We start from the raw sequence: 22575 nt of genomic DNA, 5'->3' as shown, positions 1-22575 counted from the left end.
TGCCACTTAGAAATTGCATACAGCCATGAACAAGTTGTTTAAAGCAAAAAATGTCTCAAACCAAACTAAAAATTCAGAATAATTTCCTCTAAAATTCTGCAGGTAAGTTGTACACTGTGACAGAATCTGAATGACATGTCAAGTTTACAGCAGCTATAATTTCATAATCACAGTTTTTCTTCCATGCAACAACTGACCTGCAGTCCCAAAGGAAGGAGAGATACTCCTCTCTCCTGCTCTTCCTCAATCACTACATTAGGATATTACCATTTAACCTCAAATTAATATGTCCCCCTAAAAAGCATCATTTGCTAAAAGGAAAAAGCAAAGGTCAGCTAACTTTTTATCAGCAGATCTGACATGTTAGTGTTCATGGCCCAGGATTAATGGGGCCTATACAAATGTGGACTTTTTTTTAATGATAAAACATGCTCAACAGAAAGAAAATAGTTTTCTTCTGTTGTCTTCCCTTTCACTTTCAAAGATTAAGTATTTATTCACAAAGGGTAGGAAAGAATAAGAATATTAAATGGAATAAGAACATTTCCCTTAACCTGAGCTTAAATGTTATTCTTACTTGAAGGAAGTAAAAACAGAAATAAAAAGATTATTCTTTCATGCAGCATTCTAATAATCATCAGTTTGAGATACCCTCTAAAAACTAAATTCAATAACTAAACTTTTACAATATTTAGATTAAGCCACACAAGAAAGGAAAACTAAATTCAATAACTAAACTTTTACAATATTTAGATTAAGCCACACAAGAAAGGAAAACATTTAAATTGACTTCATAAATACTAACCAAAATCCTTTCTAAAACTTACTAGAAAGTAACATTTTATTATACAGACATTCACAAAATATGTATATGTCTTCAAAGTAAAAATAGGTACTAATTCAGCATTCAACATCATCTTGTAGTTCTATTCCTTGCACTTTTTACAAAAGAATTTCCCACTTATTACCTAACTTGAGCTTCACAATCACTCCTAACATAGGTAAGACTGCTTTATCACATTTCAAAGATCCAAAAGCTGAATATGTCTATCTTTCACATCTTAATGTAAACTATAAATTATAAAGATGCAATTTGCTAGGAAATGTCAGAAATAACTTTTGAATTAAATGTCTGCTTATTTTTGGATAAAACTCCAAAGCTGTATCACTGGACTGGACTGATATGCAGCAAACTATTACAAGTGTGGATTCTCGACTCAGACTCCCTGGGTTTGCGTTCCAGCTCTGTCAAGTACTAATTATATAAGTTTGGGCCAATCGCTTAACCCGTCTGCCTCAACTTCCTAATCAGTAAAACGGGAATAATAACACTACCTACTTCATGTAGTTGCTGTGTATAAGAATTATCTATGATACCTAAAGTACATATAACAAATCCTGGCACAAGGAGTAAGTGCTGTGTAAATTTTAGCTATAGTTATTATTACTGTTCTTAATAATATTATCTGCAGAATAGGGATTATAATAGCACCTACTTCATACAGTATTGTAAGGATTAAATGAATCCATAAGAATTAAGTGCTCAGCACAGAGATGAACACATAGTAAGCACTCAACCAATGCTGTTGGTGCTTGTTTACCTCCACAATTGTGGGTTCTATGATCTTGGGCAGAGCTTTCCTGAGTTTCAGTTTCCACATCTTTAAAATGAGCTTATTAATAGTACCCTATAGTAGGGCTATGGTAAGGATTGAATGAGATACTTCACATAAAAGCTCTCAATAGAGTGCCTCATACAATAAAAGCATTCAATGAATACTCGATTTTTAAAAACCATATTCGGTATTATTAAAATAATATTTTGCTTGAATTAAAGCATTCTGTATTAACGTCTTTTAGGTATGGAATGAAAAAATAGTTATAAAAATTATTAATGCTCATACAGATTCAAATCTGTCCAAAAACAATTCTTACACATGACATTTATTTTAATTACTTTGGTGTTTTTTAGGCATTACAAAGCCTGCAAGCTTCCATTCCTCCTGTTGACACTGACTATGTGTACTTCTGTCAAAGAACCAGGAGAGGAAGAAATGATAACCAATATTCATTGCATATTGGCAACATGCCAGGATTTTTCTAAGTGCTTTAATTTTTATATATATATATATATATATATATATATATATATAAAAAACATATTTTTAACATGTTCAATTCTCCTGACACGCAATAGGATAGCTTCTATTATATCTCCATTTTACAGATGAGGAAACTTGAAACAAAGAGTAATGTTTAAGGTATTTGGAATAGAGACCAAATGTCCATTTTATTTGTGGAAACTGCTATAAAGACAACATACACTGAATCAGTTAATACATAAACTTCTTGAAGAAAAATCAAGTAAAACATATTCTGCAGAAAACTTTGAAGTTCACATGTATTTGCTCATAATGTATTTCTAGATGTGTGCTGTCCAATACGAGAGCCACCAGCTACATATGGCTACTGAATACTTGAAATATGGCTAGGACAATTTGAGATGTGCTGTAAGTGTAAAATACATATCAGATTTTGAACTTAATATAAAAAAAGGTAAAACATCCCATTAATAAATTTTGTATTGATTACACATTAAAATGACAATATTTGATAACATTAAATGAAATATATTATTAAAATTAACTTCACTTGTTTCTTTCTATTTCTTTCAATGGGGCTACTACAGATTTCTCTCCCTCATGTTTGTGTCTGTATAATACTGTGTGTGTGTGCACACTGCTATATATATATACATACACATCACTCATGAGAACCAGAGGAACACACTACTCTAATACTTCCCTATACTGGACATACAAGATTATTATATGACCAGGCAAACACTTCAGGTAATACCAATAGTTTGTGGATGAAGGAAGAAAAGCAAATCTAAGAGGAAATAACAGCCATGGGGGAAAAATTATTGTTTTAAACTGAAATCATTAAAAAAAAAAATTACTTGGTTCCAGGGATATAATAAATTCCAAGTCTACGTGATAAGTAAAATTTAAATTTCCTGATGGCTTAATTGGCAGACTATTAAAATATCTGATGCTTGATATCTGGTATCTTCTAGAAAATACCAAACTTATAGATACCTGTCACATTGTTTTGAACAATTTTATACATTTAACTGATTCTTCTAAATGGATACTGGTCCACTATATAGAAGAAAATTACTCCATAAAGTTTATATCTGATATCTGGAAAAGTCACATTTATAGTCATGGCTACTATCAGCTGTCAAGTCAAAGAATATTGAAGAAAACCAGGAATTTTTAATATATGCTGGTTAATTTATCATCTAAGTGACATATGTAGGATAACAAAAAAATTAAAACAGTTAAGCAATAGTCTGCATTTTAAAAGGTTCTTTTTTTCTGGTTTAATTGCAACTATGATCTGAAATGCCACAGTGGGAGCAAATTAACAGGAACAATAAAACCAGAATTACTAAATCAGGTACACAGTAAGATTTCTTTTCTCTTCCCTTCACTGGATTATCTAAAATGTTAATTTTTTTGGTTTTAATTTTTTTAACAATAATATACTGATATCTTGGTTTGTGCTGAAAACTAGTTAAACCATCTATTCTAGGGGTTTCTCAACATTGACACCATTTACATTTGGGACCGGATAATTCTTTACTGTGGAGGGACTGTCTCATGCACTGTAAGATGCTTAACAGCATCCCTGATGTCTATCCAACAGATGCCAAAAGCAGCCTCCCTAACAGTTATGACAATCAAAAATGTCTGAACACTGTCAGATGTCCTCAGTAGGGTAGAAATCTCCCTCAGTTAAGAACCACTGGTCTATTACTACCCAAAATAACCTTCTTATTTGGTGAAAATTACTTTAGTATTTTCTACTCTACTATTCTTTAGTTTTAGAGGCTCTTCATGGGGGATCCCCAGATAGCTTCAGCAAGGAGATCAGTAAACCACATGCAGAATAGCCTGGGTATGTTTATATTTGTGTGTGCATTGGAATGTTTTCTGGAGAAATACTCCATAGCTTTCATCAGATCCTGAAAGAGTTATCCCAAAAATGGCAACTAAAAAAGGGTTAAGAACTAGTGTTTCAACTAAAATTTTCACTGTGCCCCGAAGCTATCTTTTCAAACATATAAAGATTGAAGACATTATTTTATATACAGCAAAAAATTTACTTGTGCTATCAGTTACCAAGCAAGATTGTTTCTACCACACTTACAAACCCTTCATTCAACAAATATTTACTAAGTACATTTTATATGCTAAGCACTATGTCATTTGTATTTGAAAACTAAATTTAAATTCCATCTCCTTTACAAAAAAAAAAAAAGAAGCAGCATGAAGTCCACATTTATTAAATATAACCAACTAAGAATTTCTGCTTCTCAAAAGTTAACATAAGAAAGAAAATAGACTAGTTATAATACTAGTGCCTAAAGATAAAATAAGGTAAGTAAACAAAATAAACATAATTTATATTCTCGGTAAAAAAATATAAAATAAATCTTCTAAAAGAAAGAAGTTTAGAGATAACACGTACAAATAAATTATTGTCCAAACACATTTGTTTCCATCTTTTCCTTCTTTCCCTGCGTTAAACAAAATTAAAATTTACTGAATGACATACTATGTATCAGGCATAGTTACTAAGCCCATAGATATCAAGTTAAAATTTATTTTTAATTTTTTTAAATTAAAAAAAAAGAGATGACCTAGAACATGAGATGATGATCATGCCTAGGATACAGCAAAAGAAGTCCCTTTTCTTCTTTTCCTTTCTGTCCTCAAGAAGTTCACAGTCTCATCTCCAACAAATGCCACGTCTTAAATTTCTCTTCTAAGTTATCTTTTAGGTGCTGTGCAATAGAATCCTTTGTGATTCAAACTGTGTAAGCTAACCAAACAAATAGCAGCTAAATATGTAAAATGTTTGAATAATTATAATTCTATAATCTACATAAACATTTCTCTTTTTTTTAAGCAAACAATCCCCAAATATACTATTTTTCCTATAGTGCAGTTTAAAGTTTATAGGGCCACTAATCTTTTGGAATACACAACTGTGACACACAACTTGAAGAGCTATTATACTCAATAAGTGGCCTGGGGATAACAGATACTAATGTAATCAATAAATATATAAGAAATGGCTGGAAAAGGATATGTCTGCTTCATGATTACCAAACGGATTAAGGCTAGAATGAGTACAATGAGAAGATGATGCTTAAAAATATGTGGTGAATAAATCTTTACAAATAAGTTAGAAAACAGTTTTGTGCCCTTAAACAAACATACCACCCCAAATAATCAATACCATCGTATCTAGCCAAAAGCAAAACAATTAATAAAGAAAGAGACTGCTCCTATAACATAAATGATGCTTATAAAAAGAATATTTTTATGTTTATTTTATATACTCACAATTATCTGAATAATATTACATAATAAAATTACACTTCACAGAAGAGACGTTATATTGATAGTGATAAATAGCACAAAAATTTCTAAATTTGAAGTATCAGATTGGAGAAGAAAAAAAAAAACTGCAACTCAAAAAAAAAAAATTATATTATTTACATATTTACCTGCACAGCAAGAGAAGCTGCATTGTCAGAAAGCAAAATTTGCTCCCCTGTGGAAATACAATGAAAGGTTTGTGTCAAAAGGATGACTGGTAAACAAGTAAATACACTTACAAATGTTTTTGTTTTTAAATATTACTCCTATTTCTAAAAAGAAAACGTCATCATGAAGCCCTATACTAATGCTATTGCAAAATTATAATTTTGATTAAATTATCATAGTGTGTAAATAGCAAGGAAACAAGACTATTTCCACTAAAACTATTTGATCACTTCCTATATCTTACCAACAATACATAATTAAAATCGCTCACTTAAAAACAAATTTGTTTTTCAAGTTTTCAAGAAATATTCCTCTTCTTTTCATTAAAATTAAGTAAAATAGTATCTCTGCTCAAACCTCTTTAGTTAAAAGTAAAAGCATTCAAAATCATATAAAACTGGCTTACAGTTAATATTGCACAGTGTGTCTAGGTCTGTCACACAAAAGAAAGATGACAAGTTCTCTGCAATAAAAATTCCATGCTTAGAAGACTAGGGCCGCTGCCTATTAGTCTTCATTACTTTGCAGTCTTCTGACAACTGTAGCAGGCTGCTGAGCCCCAAATGGGGTCCATAATGTGATCTGATGATATATGAAGAGCTGCTAAAGGGAGCCTGAACCATCCTAGCCTATACATTTTAACAGTTCCTTTTTACTGAGAGCCCACTTTACCACAGGACTTCAAAAATCTGCTGTGTCAGCTATTGGTGCAGTAAATCTGCCAACTTCTCCAGCAACCACATCATTTTACACTGCCTACAACAGCCAATATAATGAGTCAATAATAAACTAAGGACCTTATAGGCCATGAATAGTTGGTTTACACTGGCAAACACAAGTTTAGATAAAATCTCCTAGACAAATTATATAAGGGAATCCCTTCTTTATGTTTTATGTTCTCTTTGCAATAAATTATATTATTGAAGGGTGTTTTGGGTAATAAATATATTTTGATACAAAGCCATTTTTAATTGAAAACAAGTACCCACCTTTCAGTTGCTGATATAATGTAGCATTTTCAGGCCATGGTTCTGCAGCTGTGGAAACAAAGCAGTGATAATTAGGCACACAGGGCAAAAATATAACCAACCAAATTAATAATCACATACATTTGTCTAGAGCATTTAAAGTCAATTGCCAAGGATATCTTAAACATGCCAACTAGTCACACTGCTTTAGAGTCTTTGGGAACTTTATAAGTAGGTTAATTTCTTTTAAATGAATATTTGGTGGCAGTTTTATTTTTTATGAGGAGGAGGTAGAAGATATCTTGCCCAATCAAAAGTGAAAATTTTAAAAATAAAACAGCCTCTATGCTATTATTCCTTTAGCCTCCTTCAAATGCAGACATATCCAAAATGTTATTCATACATAAAAGATATTGAATTTCAATTCACTATTTTAAAAAAGTGAAACAATATTTATCGAATTTTACTATAAATTTCTAAGAAAATAAATTTTCAAACAGACAACACTGTATGAAAGAATCAAATATATCTGTATCAGGCTGTGTATCTTTCCTTACAAGCTGGTAGTATTTAAACATACAAGGAATCCTGTTGCAGTCTACATTTCATTGCCTTGGCCCCACCAACACCATCTCATAAAAACAAAGGGAAATAACATGATGATGCAGTAAGTACCTACCATGTGAAAAAGGCTAATTTTAGGCCTGAAGCCAGGCTTGACCGTGACTCAACCTCTCATTTAAAGAAGACTCAAGCTACAAAGAGAATATGAGCAAACTATCAGTGCGTAGAAAAGGTACTAGATCTGAATTTTGTCTAATCAACTGCACTTAAGAAGTAATGCCTCCAATGACAGAATACGTAGGATACCATTTGCTAAATTCTTCTTTGTAAAAGCCATAAAATATCAGAATCACCAATTCTAACACTCTATATTTGCTCTCAGCAAGAAAATAAGTCAAATATATGAAATTTGATAATAATTGGTATTTTTCTTACTGTATTTAACACAGTCTCCGTGATATTAACAACAAATTGGTTTTTCTATATATGCTTCTAGCTGTTTTTTTAAAAAGAAATTTATACACATGAAGCATTTTTTTTCTTAAGACTGATCATTTAAAATGCATTGAAAGAGTATTAGGAGTGGGAGGGAGGGGTGGATCTCTTAATTTGCTTTTACTTACACCTTGGAATGAAAAGAAAATCATTCTACTCTTGTTATAAATTATAAACACTACTTTTAGTTTGGTTTGGGCTACACAAAATTAAACTCATACTTAGAGATAAAGCCATGAAATCATGAAGCAAATCATGGACCATACATAGCTTTGTACACTGTCATCCATAATATTACAGATCTTCTTCGATTTACCACGGAGTACATCCTTATAAACCCACTGTAAGTTGAAAATATCATAAGTTGAAAATGCATTTAATATATCTAACCTACCGAACATCATAGTCTAGCCCAGCCTACCTTAAATGAGCTCAGAACACTTACATTAGCTTACAGTTGGACAAAATAGTCTAACACAAAGCCTTTATTATAATAAAGTGTTGAATAGGTCATGCAATTTACTGAATACTGTACTGAAAGTGAAAAAGAGAATGGTTTTATGGGTACAGAATGGTTGTAAGTATATCAGTTGTTTACCCTGGTGATTTCATAATTTCGTGGCTGACTGGGAGCTCTGGCTCCCTGCCACTGCCCAGCATCAAGAGAGAATCTCTTCCATATATTGTTAGCCTGGGCAAAGATCAAAATTCACAATTTGAAGTACAGTTTCCACTGAAGGCGTATCGCTTTGCACTGTCATAAAGTCAAAAATTCATAAGTCAAACCATTTTAAGTTAGGGACTGCCCGTATACATATATGTAAAGGCTACTGAATTTCAACTCAGAAAGCAAAAAGATAGTGAAACTAAATATTTACTGTAAGTTACTACAAACTCTTTAACAGAGTAAAATTTCAGTAAGAGCCCAATTAACCTGTGTAATAATTTTTAAAATAAAAGTCAGGGAAACAAAAACAAGCTAACATCACCAAATATTCAAAAATAACCTTTTAGGATAAATTGTATGGCTAGCACACCTACAACATTTACATCTATATGAGAAACAATACAATAAGATTCAGTCGTTGTAAGATCCTACATCATCAAAGATTCAATTGTATGCATTATATGAATCTTATCAAAACAATAAAGCATTGGAAAAAATTAACAAAAATTTCAAAGACACTGAAATTAAGTTCCTTGAGGGCACAAATGTGTCGTATGCATCTGTGTATGCAACACTGGGCCATGTTTTGCATACAACTAGTGTTCATTAATTGTGCATGGAAAGAAAGAAAAGAGATATTTAATTAAACCTACCATTCAATTCCCTAAACATTCTGGCCAATCAGAATTTTACTGAACTTAATATTATCAACTACATTAAAGTAACAGGGTGTCCTAATTCAACATTCTGATAATTTTAACTTTTGCTTAGCTATTTTGTGTGCATACTAGATATGAATTACAAATTTTCAAAACAATGGAGTAACATACATTTAGCATTAAATATATGCTGAATATAATTTAAGTGTTCTTTGATAAATCAGAAGCTTATGTCACTACTGCAATATCACAGAGTTCTCATATGAACAGGAACTTACATGTTCAATAATTCCAGTTAAAAGTTCATTTATCATCACTCCCATGGATTCTCTGATCTAATACACAGACATATGTAAAAGTAAAAGAAATATTGTGACATATTACCTGACTGCAACCAAGAATAAAGAAGTTACCTACAGAATGTGGAGAAGGCGGGACCCTCCTACACTGTTGGGAATGTTGTTTCGTGCACCCATTATGGAAAACAGTATGGAGATTCCTCAAAAAACTAAAAGTAGACTTACTATATGATCTAGCAATCCCACTCTTGAGTATATATCTGGAGAGAACTCTAATTAGAAAAGATACATGCACCCCAATACTCACAGCAGTGCTATATACAATAGCCAAGACATAGAATCAAGCTAAATGTCCATCAACAGATGACTGGATAAAGAAGTTGTGGTATAGTTATACAATGGAACACTACTCAGCCATAAAAAAAGAATAAAATAATGCCACTTGCAGCAATATGGATGAATCTAGGGATCGTCATTCTAAATGAAGTAAACCAGAAAGAGAAAGAATAATACCATATGATATCACTCATATGTGGAATCTAAAAAAAAGAAGAAAAAGAAGCCACTAATGAACTCATCTACAAAACAGAAAAAGACTCACAGACATAGTAAACAATCTTATGGTTACCAGGGGAAAGGAGTTGGGAAGGGATAAATTTAGGAGTTTAAGATCTGCAAATGTTAGCCACTATATATAAAAATAGATAATAAAAGAAAAACAAATTTCTTTTGTATAGCACAGGGAACTATATTCAATATCTTATAATAACCTTTAATGGAAAAGAACATGAAAACAAATGTATGTGTGTATATGCATGACTGGAACATTGTGCTGTGCACCAGAAACTGACACACTGTAACTGACTGTACTTCAAAAATAATAATAATAATAAAATAAAATTCAGCTTCATTGCATAAAAAAAAGTTACCTACAAATACTAAAAGCTGTTATTAAGAACCTAAAGCTGGAAATGGGGCTAATGGAGTATATTTTCCTTGATCCAACATACAAACTATGTTTCAACTCAGAAATTATTATTGAAAATAAATTCTCAAAAAGTAACTCTGCCAAAACATTTGATGTTATCTTCACAAATAGAACCTATCATTTAAAAAGAGAAGGCATATAGACTGATATAAACCTACTATAACCATGCTATTTTAGCATCTTGGAATTCCAGTGCATCCATAGACCAGAAGGCAAGGAATGGTAGAGTATGCAGGGAGTGATCAGCTGCCTGTCTCACCCATGAGCAGCTCAGAGTATACAAACATCACTGATTTAAGTACATCACATATATGAACCATCTCAAATAGTTACATTTTAAGTATGACATGGGAGAAGAAATGGCTGGCATGTTATTCGATAGACAGACAACAGTGAAAATCCTAAGTTGTGTGGCATGGCAGTAGATCTACAAATCAACCATGGAGCTATCTTTCTAGGAAATGAGCCTTCATAAGTAAGTCTATGAATCATGAACATTACCCACACATGGCAAAGTACAAAGCCTATTGCTTGGTTTGGGTAATATTAATTAAAGCCTTTTCATTGAGAATGCCTTTTATGTGAAAGACAAAATCCCAAAATACAATTTCTTCCCTACTCCTCTTTCTCAAGGGCCAGCAAGTCAATACCCATGCTTGCCTCTGATCATGTGCAAAAGAGAGGGATATTAAGAATTCAAAATCACAATGTTGGTAACAGACCTTAAAAATCTATAGCATTTAAAAACAAAAATCTTTTTAAAACAATAATAAAACATTTTCATCTCTTACTAGTTTTACTTCAGTCGACCTAAAGTGTTTTAGACCACAGACTAACTCAATAGCGAACCCTGTTTTCAATTTCTACCACCAAAAGCACTCCCTGATGTGAACCACCTGCCTTAGGGAAGGGCCAGCCTTAGAATAAATGTAGAAGATGAGACTAAAAGTTTCTAAAAGGAGGCTGGTAGAAAGGGAGACTGAGGGAGAGCACTGTCCAATGCTGTCAAGGTGCAAATTACTGGTACTATTGGCACATCAAAAGTACTCTTTATGCTTAATACACATCAATATTTGTGTGGCTGTTGGAATAAAGATCAACTTGGTCTTACACATCACCCTCTCTACATCTCTGGCCTCATCATTCCTCTCCACCCACTCTGTACACCAGCCACACTAGCCTTCACTCCATTTCTCAATTTATCACTACCCTTCCTGCCCCAGAGAGTCAGTTGAGCTGTTTCCTCTGCCCAGGAGCAATCTTCCCCTCCTATTGTATCCTCATATCTCAGCTCAAATATCACTTCCTCAGGCTGGGCAAGCTTCATGGATGTACAACCTGCGCAGCTGCACAGGGCCTGTACTTAGGACTCCATGATTGGTTTAATGTTCTGCTGTGGCAGTCTTGGAATTCTTTTAAACAAGGGGCCCCACATTTTCATTTTGCACTGGACCCTACAAATTATGTAGCTGGTCCTGTTCTCAGGGAAGACTTCAGTGACCTCCCTGAATAGTTCAAACCCTCTCTTTTCAAGCTTGACTAGCATGCACACTCCTTAGTACCACTTATCACAGTCAACATTTTTACATGGATTTGAGGACTATTTGTTTATCTCCCCAACTAGAACATAAGTACCATGAATCCAGTGTTCATGTCTGATTTTTGCTTACTACTTCATTCCTAGAACCTAGCCCCAAACAGGCAATTAGTAAATGGTGGCTGGATAAATGTTTGTGTTTATTATTACCAGTATCATTATTGTTATGGTTCTGTACTGTTTAGGCTAAGAATGCAACAGGGAAGGTAAGAAAACTACACATTATAGCCAAAAAAAGGAAACTTTGACCCAGAGAACTTCAATATTACAACCAATAACACAACTATTAAAATATTAAACAGCTGCCTGAAATTGTTGGCAGAATCTAATTCTGTAAACTTACTTATGCACCGACCCTAAAACTGGAAATCTTTTTCTATGTTTAATATTAAATATATAATTTTCATTGGCCATTACTATTGTGACACTCCTAAGACCAACACAAGGCCCTCAACCATCTGACAAGTCATCTCACTCTTCCCTTTTCCACATTCTTTAACTCTAACCTAGGGATTACCACTTTTTAAAATCTCATGTCCCCATTAAAAAATATTTGAGTATGCAGACCCAAATAGAGTTGGAAATCACATGGTTGGTATTACTAACCTAATGAATCATGCACATTATAAAACATACACTAAAAAAGAAAGCAGAGGTAAAAAATAAATTGAAACCTAAGTTCCAATATTTTCTTCCTGTGCTTCAAAGGATTGTCTTGCATAAAACAGTGTATACATCTCACCCCACTTTGTAAAATACTGTTCTAATTAAATAACTACTTATTTGAAGTCTTAGCTGGGAACCCAGCCATTCACATGTATCTGAACAAAGAACAGTCATCCTGTATTCTACTGAAATCATCTTTTTTGACTATATAAAAAGCTTGGAAAGAACAAACACGAATTCTTCGGGGGGGGGGGTACCCACCTACCCATCTACCTAATAAGACCTGCGTATCTTACCAGAGTACTTAAAATTTCCCCCATATTCTTCATACTTTCTCACCTAGTGACTTTGTTCAAATTGTTCCCTTCTGTCCAGAATAGTCCTTCCCCTCCACATACCCAAATACTGTATCTTTTGTTTAAGATCAAGCTTAAATACTACCTCCATCAAGGCTTTTGTAACTAAACAAATATAATTTCTCCTTTATCTATACTGTTCATAGCAGTTTGTACTTGTCTTATATCATATATTGCTTTCTACTCTATTCTATTATTATGTCAGTATTTTATCTCCCTTTCTAGGCAGTAAGTTCCTAGAATGTAAAAAATTCCTATGGTCCTGAGATTATTTATTAAAGATTCAGCTTCTCAATTCCTCCAAACTGAATATGGCATTCATTATATGCCAAAATATGAGATTCAAATTAAACAAGATTTAATTTTTTTTGGTCTAAGTATCATTTAAAACTAATATCTTTACCACAAGAGTTCCAAAGTAAAACTACCCATCTGTCAGAAATTAATCCTCTCACAATCAGAAACTATTATATCATTTTCATACCAAAACAATAACTTACTTTACAGTACTCTTAGTGACCTATATTAATTCATTCTTGAAAATGAGAATGACTTCTTATTCCCTAACAAAACATCCATGAAAGTTCTTATCATTTTTATAAAAAAGAAATATATTCCTATTTTATAGATATAAATTTTAAAACTCTAGAAATAAAATCTAGAAATAAGTAAGCTCATAGAAATAAAGCAAATATCAGAGCACCTCATAACTTTCTATCAACTAACATTATCAAAAGTCTTTTACCCCCTTTATCTTTCACTTTCTTTCTACTTTTGCCCAGGCAAAATTACCCTGAGTATTTTATACTCACATCTCTTCTACAGGAGCAAAGGAGATTCCTCTTAAAAAGTTTCAATCTTTAGTGAGAAAGAGAGGTTTTTTGTTTTTTTAATCTAACTGAATGTTTTTAAATTTTTCAAAGAAATTTTCTACTTCCTGTAAGTATTTATGTTAGAGTAGAACAAAGTAGAAAGAGAGAACATATACTCTTGGACTTTTGAAAGCTGTAAGATAAAATAAATAATGCATAAATAAATAAATCTGTGCTAGAAATGCACATGCCCATCATAAAGTAACACCCACTGACCCCCAAAATACATATTTGCTTCTCACTTAACTAACTTTAAGGTACCTACTATTTTTAAGCTTTATTAACCAAACAACAAAAACATCAATATTCTTTACTACTAATCCATTACAATTTTTAGAGAAATGACTACAGGCCAATGAATTCACATATGTATGCTCCTAGGGTTCTCAAAGACTCCATTTTACCTGCAGTATTCTCTCAAGTGTTAAGTTGGGTGATAAGTCATTCTAGTGGCAGATGATCTATCTATTATATTCAATTCAGGGTATTTCACAGTACGAAAGTGCTATGACCTAATAAACAAGTCTTATTCCAAAGTCCATTTCTTGACGATCTAATCTAACAGGACAAGAGAAGGGCCATGAAGAGATGCCCTCTGTTGTCATTTTTTTTTAAGTTCTGCATTCTTAATGTACAACATGACTCCTCTGGCATACGAATGTAGGTGAAGACATAATTTGTAGAATAATAGGCACTATTATTACATGCTGCTTCAGTACTGTCATATTTCCAATCCATCAAATTGATTAATGCTATAATAACTCTATACAAACCTATCATTTGTGCACTAATGAAGTCAAACGCAGTTTATCCTTAGGCAAATAGATTCCAAAAGCTCAAAGATGTCATCTCTTCAGTTTCCAAAGACTCTTTAGACATATACAAAAGGAGTAAGAAACACTTGTAACCTGTCTCCAAATTTGGATGTCTTTCTGCCACAGGTGTAAATGCAAATACTACTGATATAACAAAATGCTCAAAGAACATTTGGCAGCTCTTAAACATGAACAAGTTGCTGCAAGACACATAGAGAAAAGAAGGAAATAAATTTACTGGTTTGACATAAATACTATACTGGTGATCTGAGTGATATCAACATAGACATTAAGTTCAAAATCTGTCAAGTTTTAGGCAGTTATGATATGAAGTCTTCATTTAAGATATATTTTTAAGATGTTTAGACTTTAAAAATGATATGTGACTTTATCAAAACTAGAATTTTAAGAGCTATGTATTAGATTCAACAATTCAACCTGCAAACTATAGCACAATTCAAAGATAAAACATTCCCAGCTAATACTGATCATGAAATGATTAAATACCGATGCCCCTAAGTTACTGTTTCTTAGGGGATGTTTAATGACACTATACAGGATGTGTAAGCAGGAAGTGACTCTTCCCACAAAAGGAGTTAAAAACCATTCTCCCATCACCTCAACAGTCAGAGATCATTGTTCATGTCAGAAACTGGTTCATGTATTGAGTAACACTGGGAATATACCCAATATTTTATAATAACTATAAATGGAATATAACCTTTAAAACTGTGAATCACTATGTCATACACCTGTAACTTATATAATACTGTACATCAATAATACTTCAATTTAATAAAAAAGAAAGTAACATGTTAGACGATGGAGAGGGACAGTGACATGCTGTCATTTCCATAAACCCACTGACAGGTAGTATTTCATAACATAGCTGTAAGGCTACTCTCTGTCTTAGTCCATTTGGACTACTATAACAAAACACCACAGATTGGGTGACTTATAAATAACAGAAATTTATTTCTTACAGTTCTGGAGGCTCAAATTCCAACATCAGGGTGCCTGCAAGTCAGGTTCTGGTGAGAGATCCCCTACAGGTTGCTGACTACTAACTTCTTGCTGTGCCTCAGATGGTGGAAGGGGCTAGGGAGCTCTCTGGGGTTTCTTTCATAAGGGCACTAATCCCAATCATGAAGGTTCTGCTCTCATGACCTAATCACCTCCCAATGGCCCTACCTTCTAATACCATCACCTTGAGGATTAGGATTTCAATAAATGAATTTCAGGCGGACACAAACATTCAGATCATAGCAGCTACTTAAAGAATATAGTGCAAAGAAGTGCAGATAGAAAGATTAAAGATCACTTTGGATTGAAATAAGGGCCCTGAAGCAAGAAGCAGATATTCTAGGATAGACGTGTAAGACACAATTACAAAGGGATTGCCAGACTCTGGAAGAAGAGTCACACTAGAACTATTCCCTTGGCTGTAAGTTACCAGTTTTTATGGAGAAGAAACTTCTTGAATGACATTAGAATCCACTCTATATTCTTTATTCTTCTTGTATATAAATATGTATAGTAAACTGTACATAGCTCTCATTTTAGAAAGTAAATTTAGCCACATTCTATAAATCTATTTTATCAGTTATTCAATAAATATTCACAGAATACACAAACACACATTAAAAATTCAGGAAAACTAGTAAAGGGCAGAACTTCCCCCTTACAATCAAAGCTGGGGCCCAAATGAAACTAGAGAATAATGAGAATCTATCTCTTTCTGGTCAAAAACTACCTAGACTTCTATCCAGGCAGATGATGATGATGATGATGGTGGTGGTGGTGATAGCAGTTACGATTCCCCAAGACTACTACAGCTAATATCCAGAATATATAAAGAACTCTTACAACTCAATAATAAAAAAAAGACAAGTAACTCAACCTTTTCTATGGACACAGAATATAAATAGATATATCTCCAAAGGAGATAAATGAATGGCCAACAAGCACATGAGAAGATACTCAATACCATTAGTCATTAGGGAAATACAAATCAAAACCACAATGATTTCACATCCATTAGAACAGTTATAATCAACAAGACAGACAATAACAAATGTTCAGAGGATGTGGAGAATTTGGAACTCTCACTCACTGCTTGTTGGTGGGAATATAAAAAGTCTGGCAGATTCTCAAAATGTTAAACACAGAATTACCATTATGATTCAGCAACTCCACTCTAGGTATTCACCGAGAAGAAACGAAAAAAAAATATCCACACAGAGATTTGCATAAGAATGTTCACAGCAGCGTCATTCACGATAGTCAAAAGGTGAAACAACCTAAATGACCATCTACTGCTGAGTGGATAAATAAAATGCGGTATGTCCATACAACAGAATACTACTTGGCAATAAAGAGGACCCAAGTATTGATACCTGTTACAACACAGGTGAACTTCAAAAGCATTATTCCCAGTGAAAAAAAGCCAGTCACTAAAGAAAACACATTGTATGATTTATATGAAATGTTCAAAACAGGCAAGTCTACAGAGACAGAAAGTAGGTTAGTTGTTGACTCAGGGTGGAATGGGAATGGGAAATGATTAATGGGCAAGATTTGGGGTGATGAAAATGTCTGTTCTACAACTGGATTGTGGTAATAATCACAACTCTGCAAATATACTTAAAAAATCATGTAATTGTACACTTTAAAAGGGCATATAAGTTATACCTCAGTAAAGCTGAAGTAAATAGATTTTAAAAGAGTCTTACTGCCTTTATTGTGCACAGAGTAATGATCTCACAACAACCTTATGAGGTAGACACTACTATTATTATCCCTATTTTACAGTAAGAAAACTAAGGCACAATCCTAAGTAATTTGCCCAAAGTCATAGCGCTAGTAAGTGACAAGAGCCAGGGTTTGAACCCAGGTAGTCTGGCTCCAGAGTCACTGAACTCATGCAACTGTATTTGCTAACCCTTCACAGAGCCATTCATGGGTAATAATAATTATAATTAATTAATTATAACTAAAGCAATTATAATCATCCTACAACAATAGTTCTCAACCATTCTTGTGTAAGAATCACCTAAGGAACTTCATAAAATTGTGTACTTCCACCAAACCCTAAACTCAAACATATTGATACTACAGAAATGAAGGCCAAGAATCCAAACGTGCCATAAGCACTCCCAGTAAATTTGATGCAGATGGTCTGTGAACACCACAAAAAAAAAAGACTGTCTCCAGGAATAAAGTACACTTGAAATAAGACTAAGTTCTTTCTTTTCACCCCTTTCATTCATTCAGAGAATGTGGTAGTAAGGATCTGTGCAGATTAATTTTATTCAAGAAGATTTTTGTCCATCTTACTCTACTTAAGCATTTGTGGATATGGCTTAAAGCCATGTTTTAAAACATGCTTTAGTAACATGTTGCAATTTTATAGTGTTCCAGAATAAGCTTTTAAGATTAATGAACTCAAGCCACACTTATTTTGAAACCAAAAAGTGATTAAATGATAGTTTTTCCATTAGATGTAATCAATAAAGAAAGTAAAATTAAGTTAGTAGTCATGAGACTTGAACATGAGCCTTCTGAGGGCCCATTCATGTGAAACTAGAGATCACTTTCAAAATGGTATTCAAGGATCAATTTCATAAAACTGACAAACTTCTGGAGGTTAACAAGGGCCAAGAAAACAAACTCACAGCATCAACAAGCCAATAATTCGGGCTAAAGTGAACACAAGTTAAGCTGAAAACCTTCCATTCTTACTCAGTAAGGATACATGTGTCATCTCAAGTGGTTATATTTCTATTTTGTCCCATTATAAAATTGATCCACCATTTTTCATTAATTTCCAATAAAAAGCAGGCCAACTCCAGGTGATTATACATAGATATGAACCTTGTAGCTAAGACTAAAAATTTGAATTCACTTTTTAAAAATGGTAATCTATAATTCATACAAAAAGAAACACTAACATCATGTCTGAACTTTTCTCAGAAATAGAGATGAATATGAGATCAACACCAGAACTATACAAAAACAGCTGGTTAAGATTAAAAGTGCAATTTCTGGCCAAAAAAACAGAGAGAAGACAAACAGTCCCACACAAGTATCAGACCCCAACATTATTAGCAATGTTAACCTTCAAAATTTAATGGTTCTCTAAATCTAATTCTAGAAAATGGAAAATAGAAAATAGATGTCCCTATAACTAAGAAGCAATTCTTCCCACTACTCTAAACCAATTACAATCATTGTAATAATAGTACCTATTATTTTCAGTATCTATGTTCTCTAATATCAAACTAGGTAACCAAAGAACTCTCTGTTCCTCCTTCCTCACTCCTCTCAGCCAGCCATGAAACAAATGACTCTCTACAGAGGATTTGATCTGTTTTTATACCTCCAGAAATCTTGGCAGAACTGCAAGATTCCCCAAGAATAAATGAAACAAAACAAAACAAACAAACCCAAGAAATAAGATAATATAACCTAACCATCACAGAATCCCTTCATGAACAGGACAGGAGCAAAGCAGTAGAAAATCCTCAGAGAGCTAGAAAAAAAATATTTTAAAGCACTTAACTGAACAACCATGGGTTATTAAACTTGTAAAATGTTTGTAAACTTGTAAAATATCTATGATAAAAAGATAAAGATGAATATAAAATTGTCACTGCTCTCTAGAATCTAATTTTGTTGAGCAGGTGGGGCACAGAAAAGGGGGCGTGAGAAGGAAAAAGAGTTGATGGAGATAAACACAGACATTTACAACACAATAAGTGAATACAGGTGGTGTAGGAAAACCACATATGTCTTCAAGTCAGACCTGGGTTCCCCTCCCAACTCTACAACTTACTATCTCAGTGACCTTAGCCAAGTTGCATAACCTCTTCTTGCCTCATTTACTTCATCTGTAAAAAGGGGAAATATTATCTACCATGTAAAATTGTTGGAAGAATAAAATTAGATAAACTGTGTAAATGCTATACATAGTCTCTAAGCTCACAGAATGTACTCAGTAATTATTAACATAAGCATTAGACCAGAGGTATGTATAAAGCACTACAGGAATCCACTTGAAGAAATAACCTGCTTGAGGAAGACTGGAAAGAATTCGTAAGAGATAAAATCTGAGTTAGGTCCAAAAAATAATCACAAGTGTGCCAGATAGAAGGTGATGGGCAGGGAGAGGAGTTGAGATGTTCACTAAAAATCTAACACCCCTGAATTAGTTTGAGAGAAGGGAGGTAAAAGAATCAGTAAAGACTTCCTAAACTAGCATTTCTATTATACGATACACCATTTTATATTGAAACTAACTGTTTCGGTGGGTATGTCCTACACAAGAATGTAAGTTCATTAAAGGCAAGAACTGTGTTACTCTTTTTTGTACCCCAGCACCGAGGAGAGCACCTAACACAAATTAGATACTCAACCTAACAAATACATTCTGTGGAAAATACAAGCAGGTCTTTTGCTATCTAAAACCTGAAAGATATCTGAAAGGAAAAAAAAAAATTCTATAAACCTAGAAATAAAACCATCTAACCAAAATAAGGAATGATAACATTTCAACAATATGAACTAAATTCAACTGTGTAAACTCATGAACTCATTTTCTCTCCAAATTGTTCAATGATTCCTAACTAGGGGTGTATAGCCTAATCATCTATGGAATGTTTAAACAAATATATACCTGCCTTAGAGCTACCCTCACATACAACAAATCTTTGGTGAGAAAAAAAGGGAATGCATGTGTGAGTGTGTGCATCAAGGTGAGAAAGTGCAAAGGAGACAAGCCTGGCTCACTTGAGAGCGCTCCACAGATAACTGACAGCAATGTGCAATATCACCCTCGCCCCCTACCTCCTATCCACCCCCACCCACCCCCCAACCCTCATCCTATTTTAGAACCTCTATTTAGGTTATGAGTAGGACTAGTCAGGTCCCAGCTCTAATTAAAACAGACTCAGTTGAGCCCTCTGCACACTGTATTACCACCTCGGTGACCATGGCAGAGTATATTTCTTAAAGATGGCCACAACAGTATCTCCCACCCCACAAGCTCTTCTAGAAACCTCTCCCCTCCTACCCCGATCAAGAGGTAAAGTCTGATTCCCCTACCTTTGAACTTAGGTACACTTTTATCTGTTGTGACCAACAGAATATGGTGGGAGTGATGCCGTGAGACTTCCAAGGCAAGGTCTTAAAAGGTGATGCAACTTCTCCCTTGTTAGGTTGGACACATGTCTGGAGAATTGAGACATCATGTAAAAGGTCTGAGGCCTACCTACCCTAAGGCCACCAGGCTCTGAGAAAGCCCAGGTCACATGGAGAGGCCACATGTAAGTATTACAGAAGAAAACCCCAGCTGAGTTCTTAGTCATCAACAATTGTCAGACACATGAGTGAAGACACTTCCAGATGTTCCCAGCCCTCGGCTGTTGAATCGGTCTTCCCAGGAGAGGATCCAGACATTGTGAAGTAAAGACAAGACAGTTCTCCTGTGGCTCATCTGACTGACAAACCTGCAGCATCCGTGAACATAATAAAATGGCTGTTCTACTCCTAAGTCATGGTGTGGTTTGTTATACTTCAATAGTAACTGAATAATTATAGTTTCGATAATTACTAAGAGTCACAGCTCTATTATTAAAGACAGAATCAAATGTTGTTCACCTTAAGTCTCAGAATTCCCTCTATTCATCTAAATCAATTGTAAACGTGACTTCTACCATGTCACATTTATAAATTCCACTTTACTGCTATAAGCATAGATTTTAACATGTCCACCTTCCCTCCAGTCAGTTCCACTTTATTAACCCATTACTTTGAAATTTTTACCTTCCTAAAATCTCAGTCTCTAACTTCCTGACCACAACACTGCTCCCTGGCCTCTAGTCCCCAGAATTTGGAACCCAGTAACTAGAATGGCTTATTTCCATCATTTAAAACTCTGGTCTGACGGCAGCTGCTACGTTACTCAGGAAATGAGAAAAAAGCAAATTGAAGAGATAAATAGCTTAATTATGCTACATAAGCTCACATCTTATCATAAACCTTTTTATAACAAGCAGATCAGTAAAGTCATTTAACTATGATACAAAGATAATCCAAGACAATATAAAATGAAAATTATCTTTAAACTGTATTCCATGATTTCTAAAACTTATCTCCCTTTCTAAACATTTATTTTAATATTAAAATTATTTTACCTTCTCCAAACAGCCACCAAATGACAGAATGGGAAAATCAGTACAAGTGTATGGAAAGGATGAATCTGCTTAAGGAGAAAATATATCAAGAATAATTCACAATCTCAATTGTGGAATTAAAGAAACTTCAGCTAAAACTGGAGTCAGGACATGTCTATGCAGGGAGCTCTCATGCTCCTATCATGCACTGTAAATTATTCCAAACATTAAGACACATAAACCTACATCTCCTGCACAAAGGTGTTGCCTACCTCTCTCTGAAGGATGACAGCCCAGCCAACCAGAAACTGTTAGCAGCCCAATCAATGAGAAGCCTCGATACTTTGCACTCCCAGTTCCCTCCAAGTTCTTTTGGTTATTATAGCCTCTCCCAACGTCCCCTCTTCCAGCCTTTTCTCTATTAAAGCAAGTTCCCCTTCCTAGTTCTCTGGATTTGCCCATGTCTACCATAGTTCACATATCCTGAACTGCAATTACCCCTAGTCGTTCCCAAATAAACTGGCCTTTGCTAGTAAAATAACTGACTATTACATTAAAGTTGATATGACTAAAGAATAAATATCAATTATCACTGAAATAATTAACATTACTTAACTAACTCTTGTCTACTAGCCAAACCAGAATGTTGAATTGATGATTAGTAAAAATAACAATGATGATAATGTAATGAAAAAATAGTAACTTTTATTTTTAAACTGTTTCTTATTGATATCTTTTTAAAATTTATAAAATAAGAAAATCAGGAATATTATTTATAATTCATGATGCCAAAACATTTCCTATAACATAAAGGCTAATAAATCAAAACAAAA

At 33.8% G+C, this 22575-nt stretch overlaps 1 protein-coding gene across 2 annotated transcripts in view; it reads right to left on the bottom strand.

Moving 5' to 3' along the window:
• Positions 1-22575, bottom strand: part of MTX2 (metaxin 2) — a 59365-nt gene that overhangs the window by 28604 nt on the left and 8186 nt on the right. For both annotated transcript variants that reach the window (XM_045520945.2, XM_010960724.3), the window contains exons 2-3: positions 6614-6661; positions 5585-5631 (exon numbers count right to left, since the gene is read on the bottom strand). In XM_045520945.2, coding sequence (XP_045376901.1) covers positions 5585-5631; positions 6614-6661 — 95 coding nt within the window. The remainder of the gene's footprint in view (positions 1-5584; positions 5632-6613; positions 6662-22575) is intronic.

This window comes from Camelus bactrianus, chromosome 5, assembly GCF_048773025.1.
Source record: "Camelus bactrianus isolate YW-2024 breed Bactrian camel chromosome 5, ASM4877302v1, whole genome shotgun sequence".
NCBI lineage: Eukaryota > Metazoa > Chordata > Mammalia > Artiodactyla > Camelidae > Camelus > Camelus bactrianus.
Note: the sequence above shows the minus strand (reverse complement) of the source record. Positions and strands in the feature narration are given on the sequence as shown.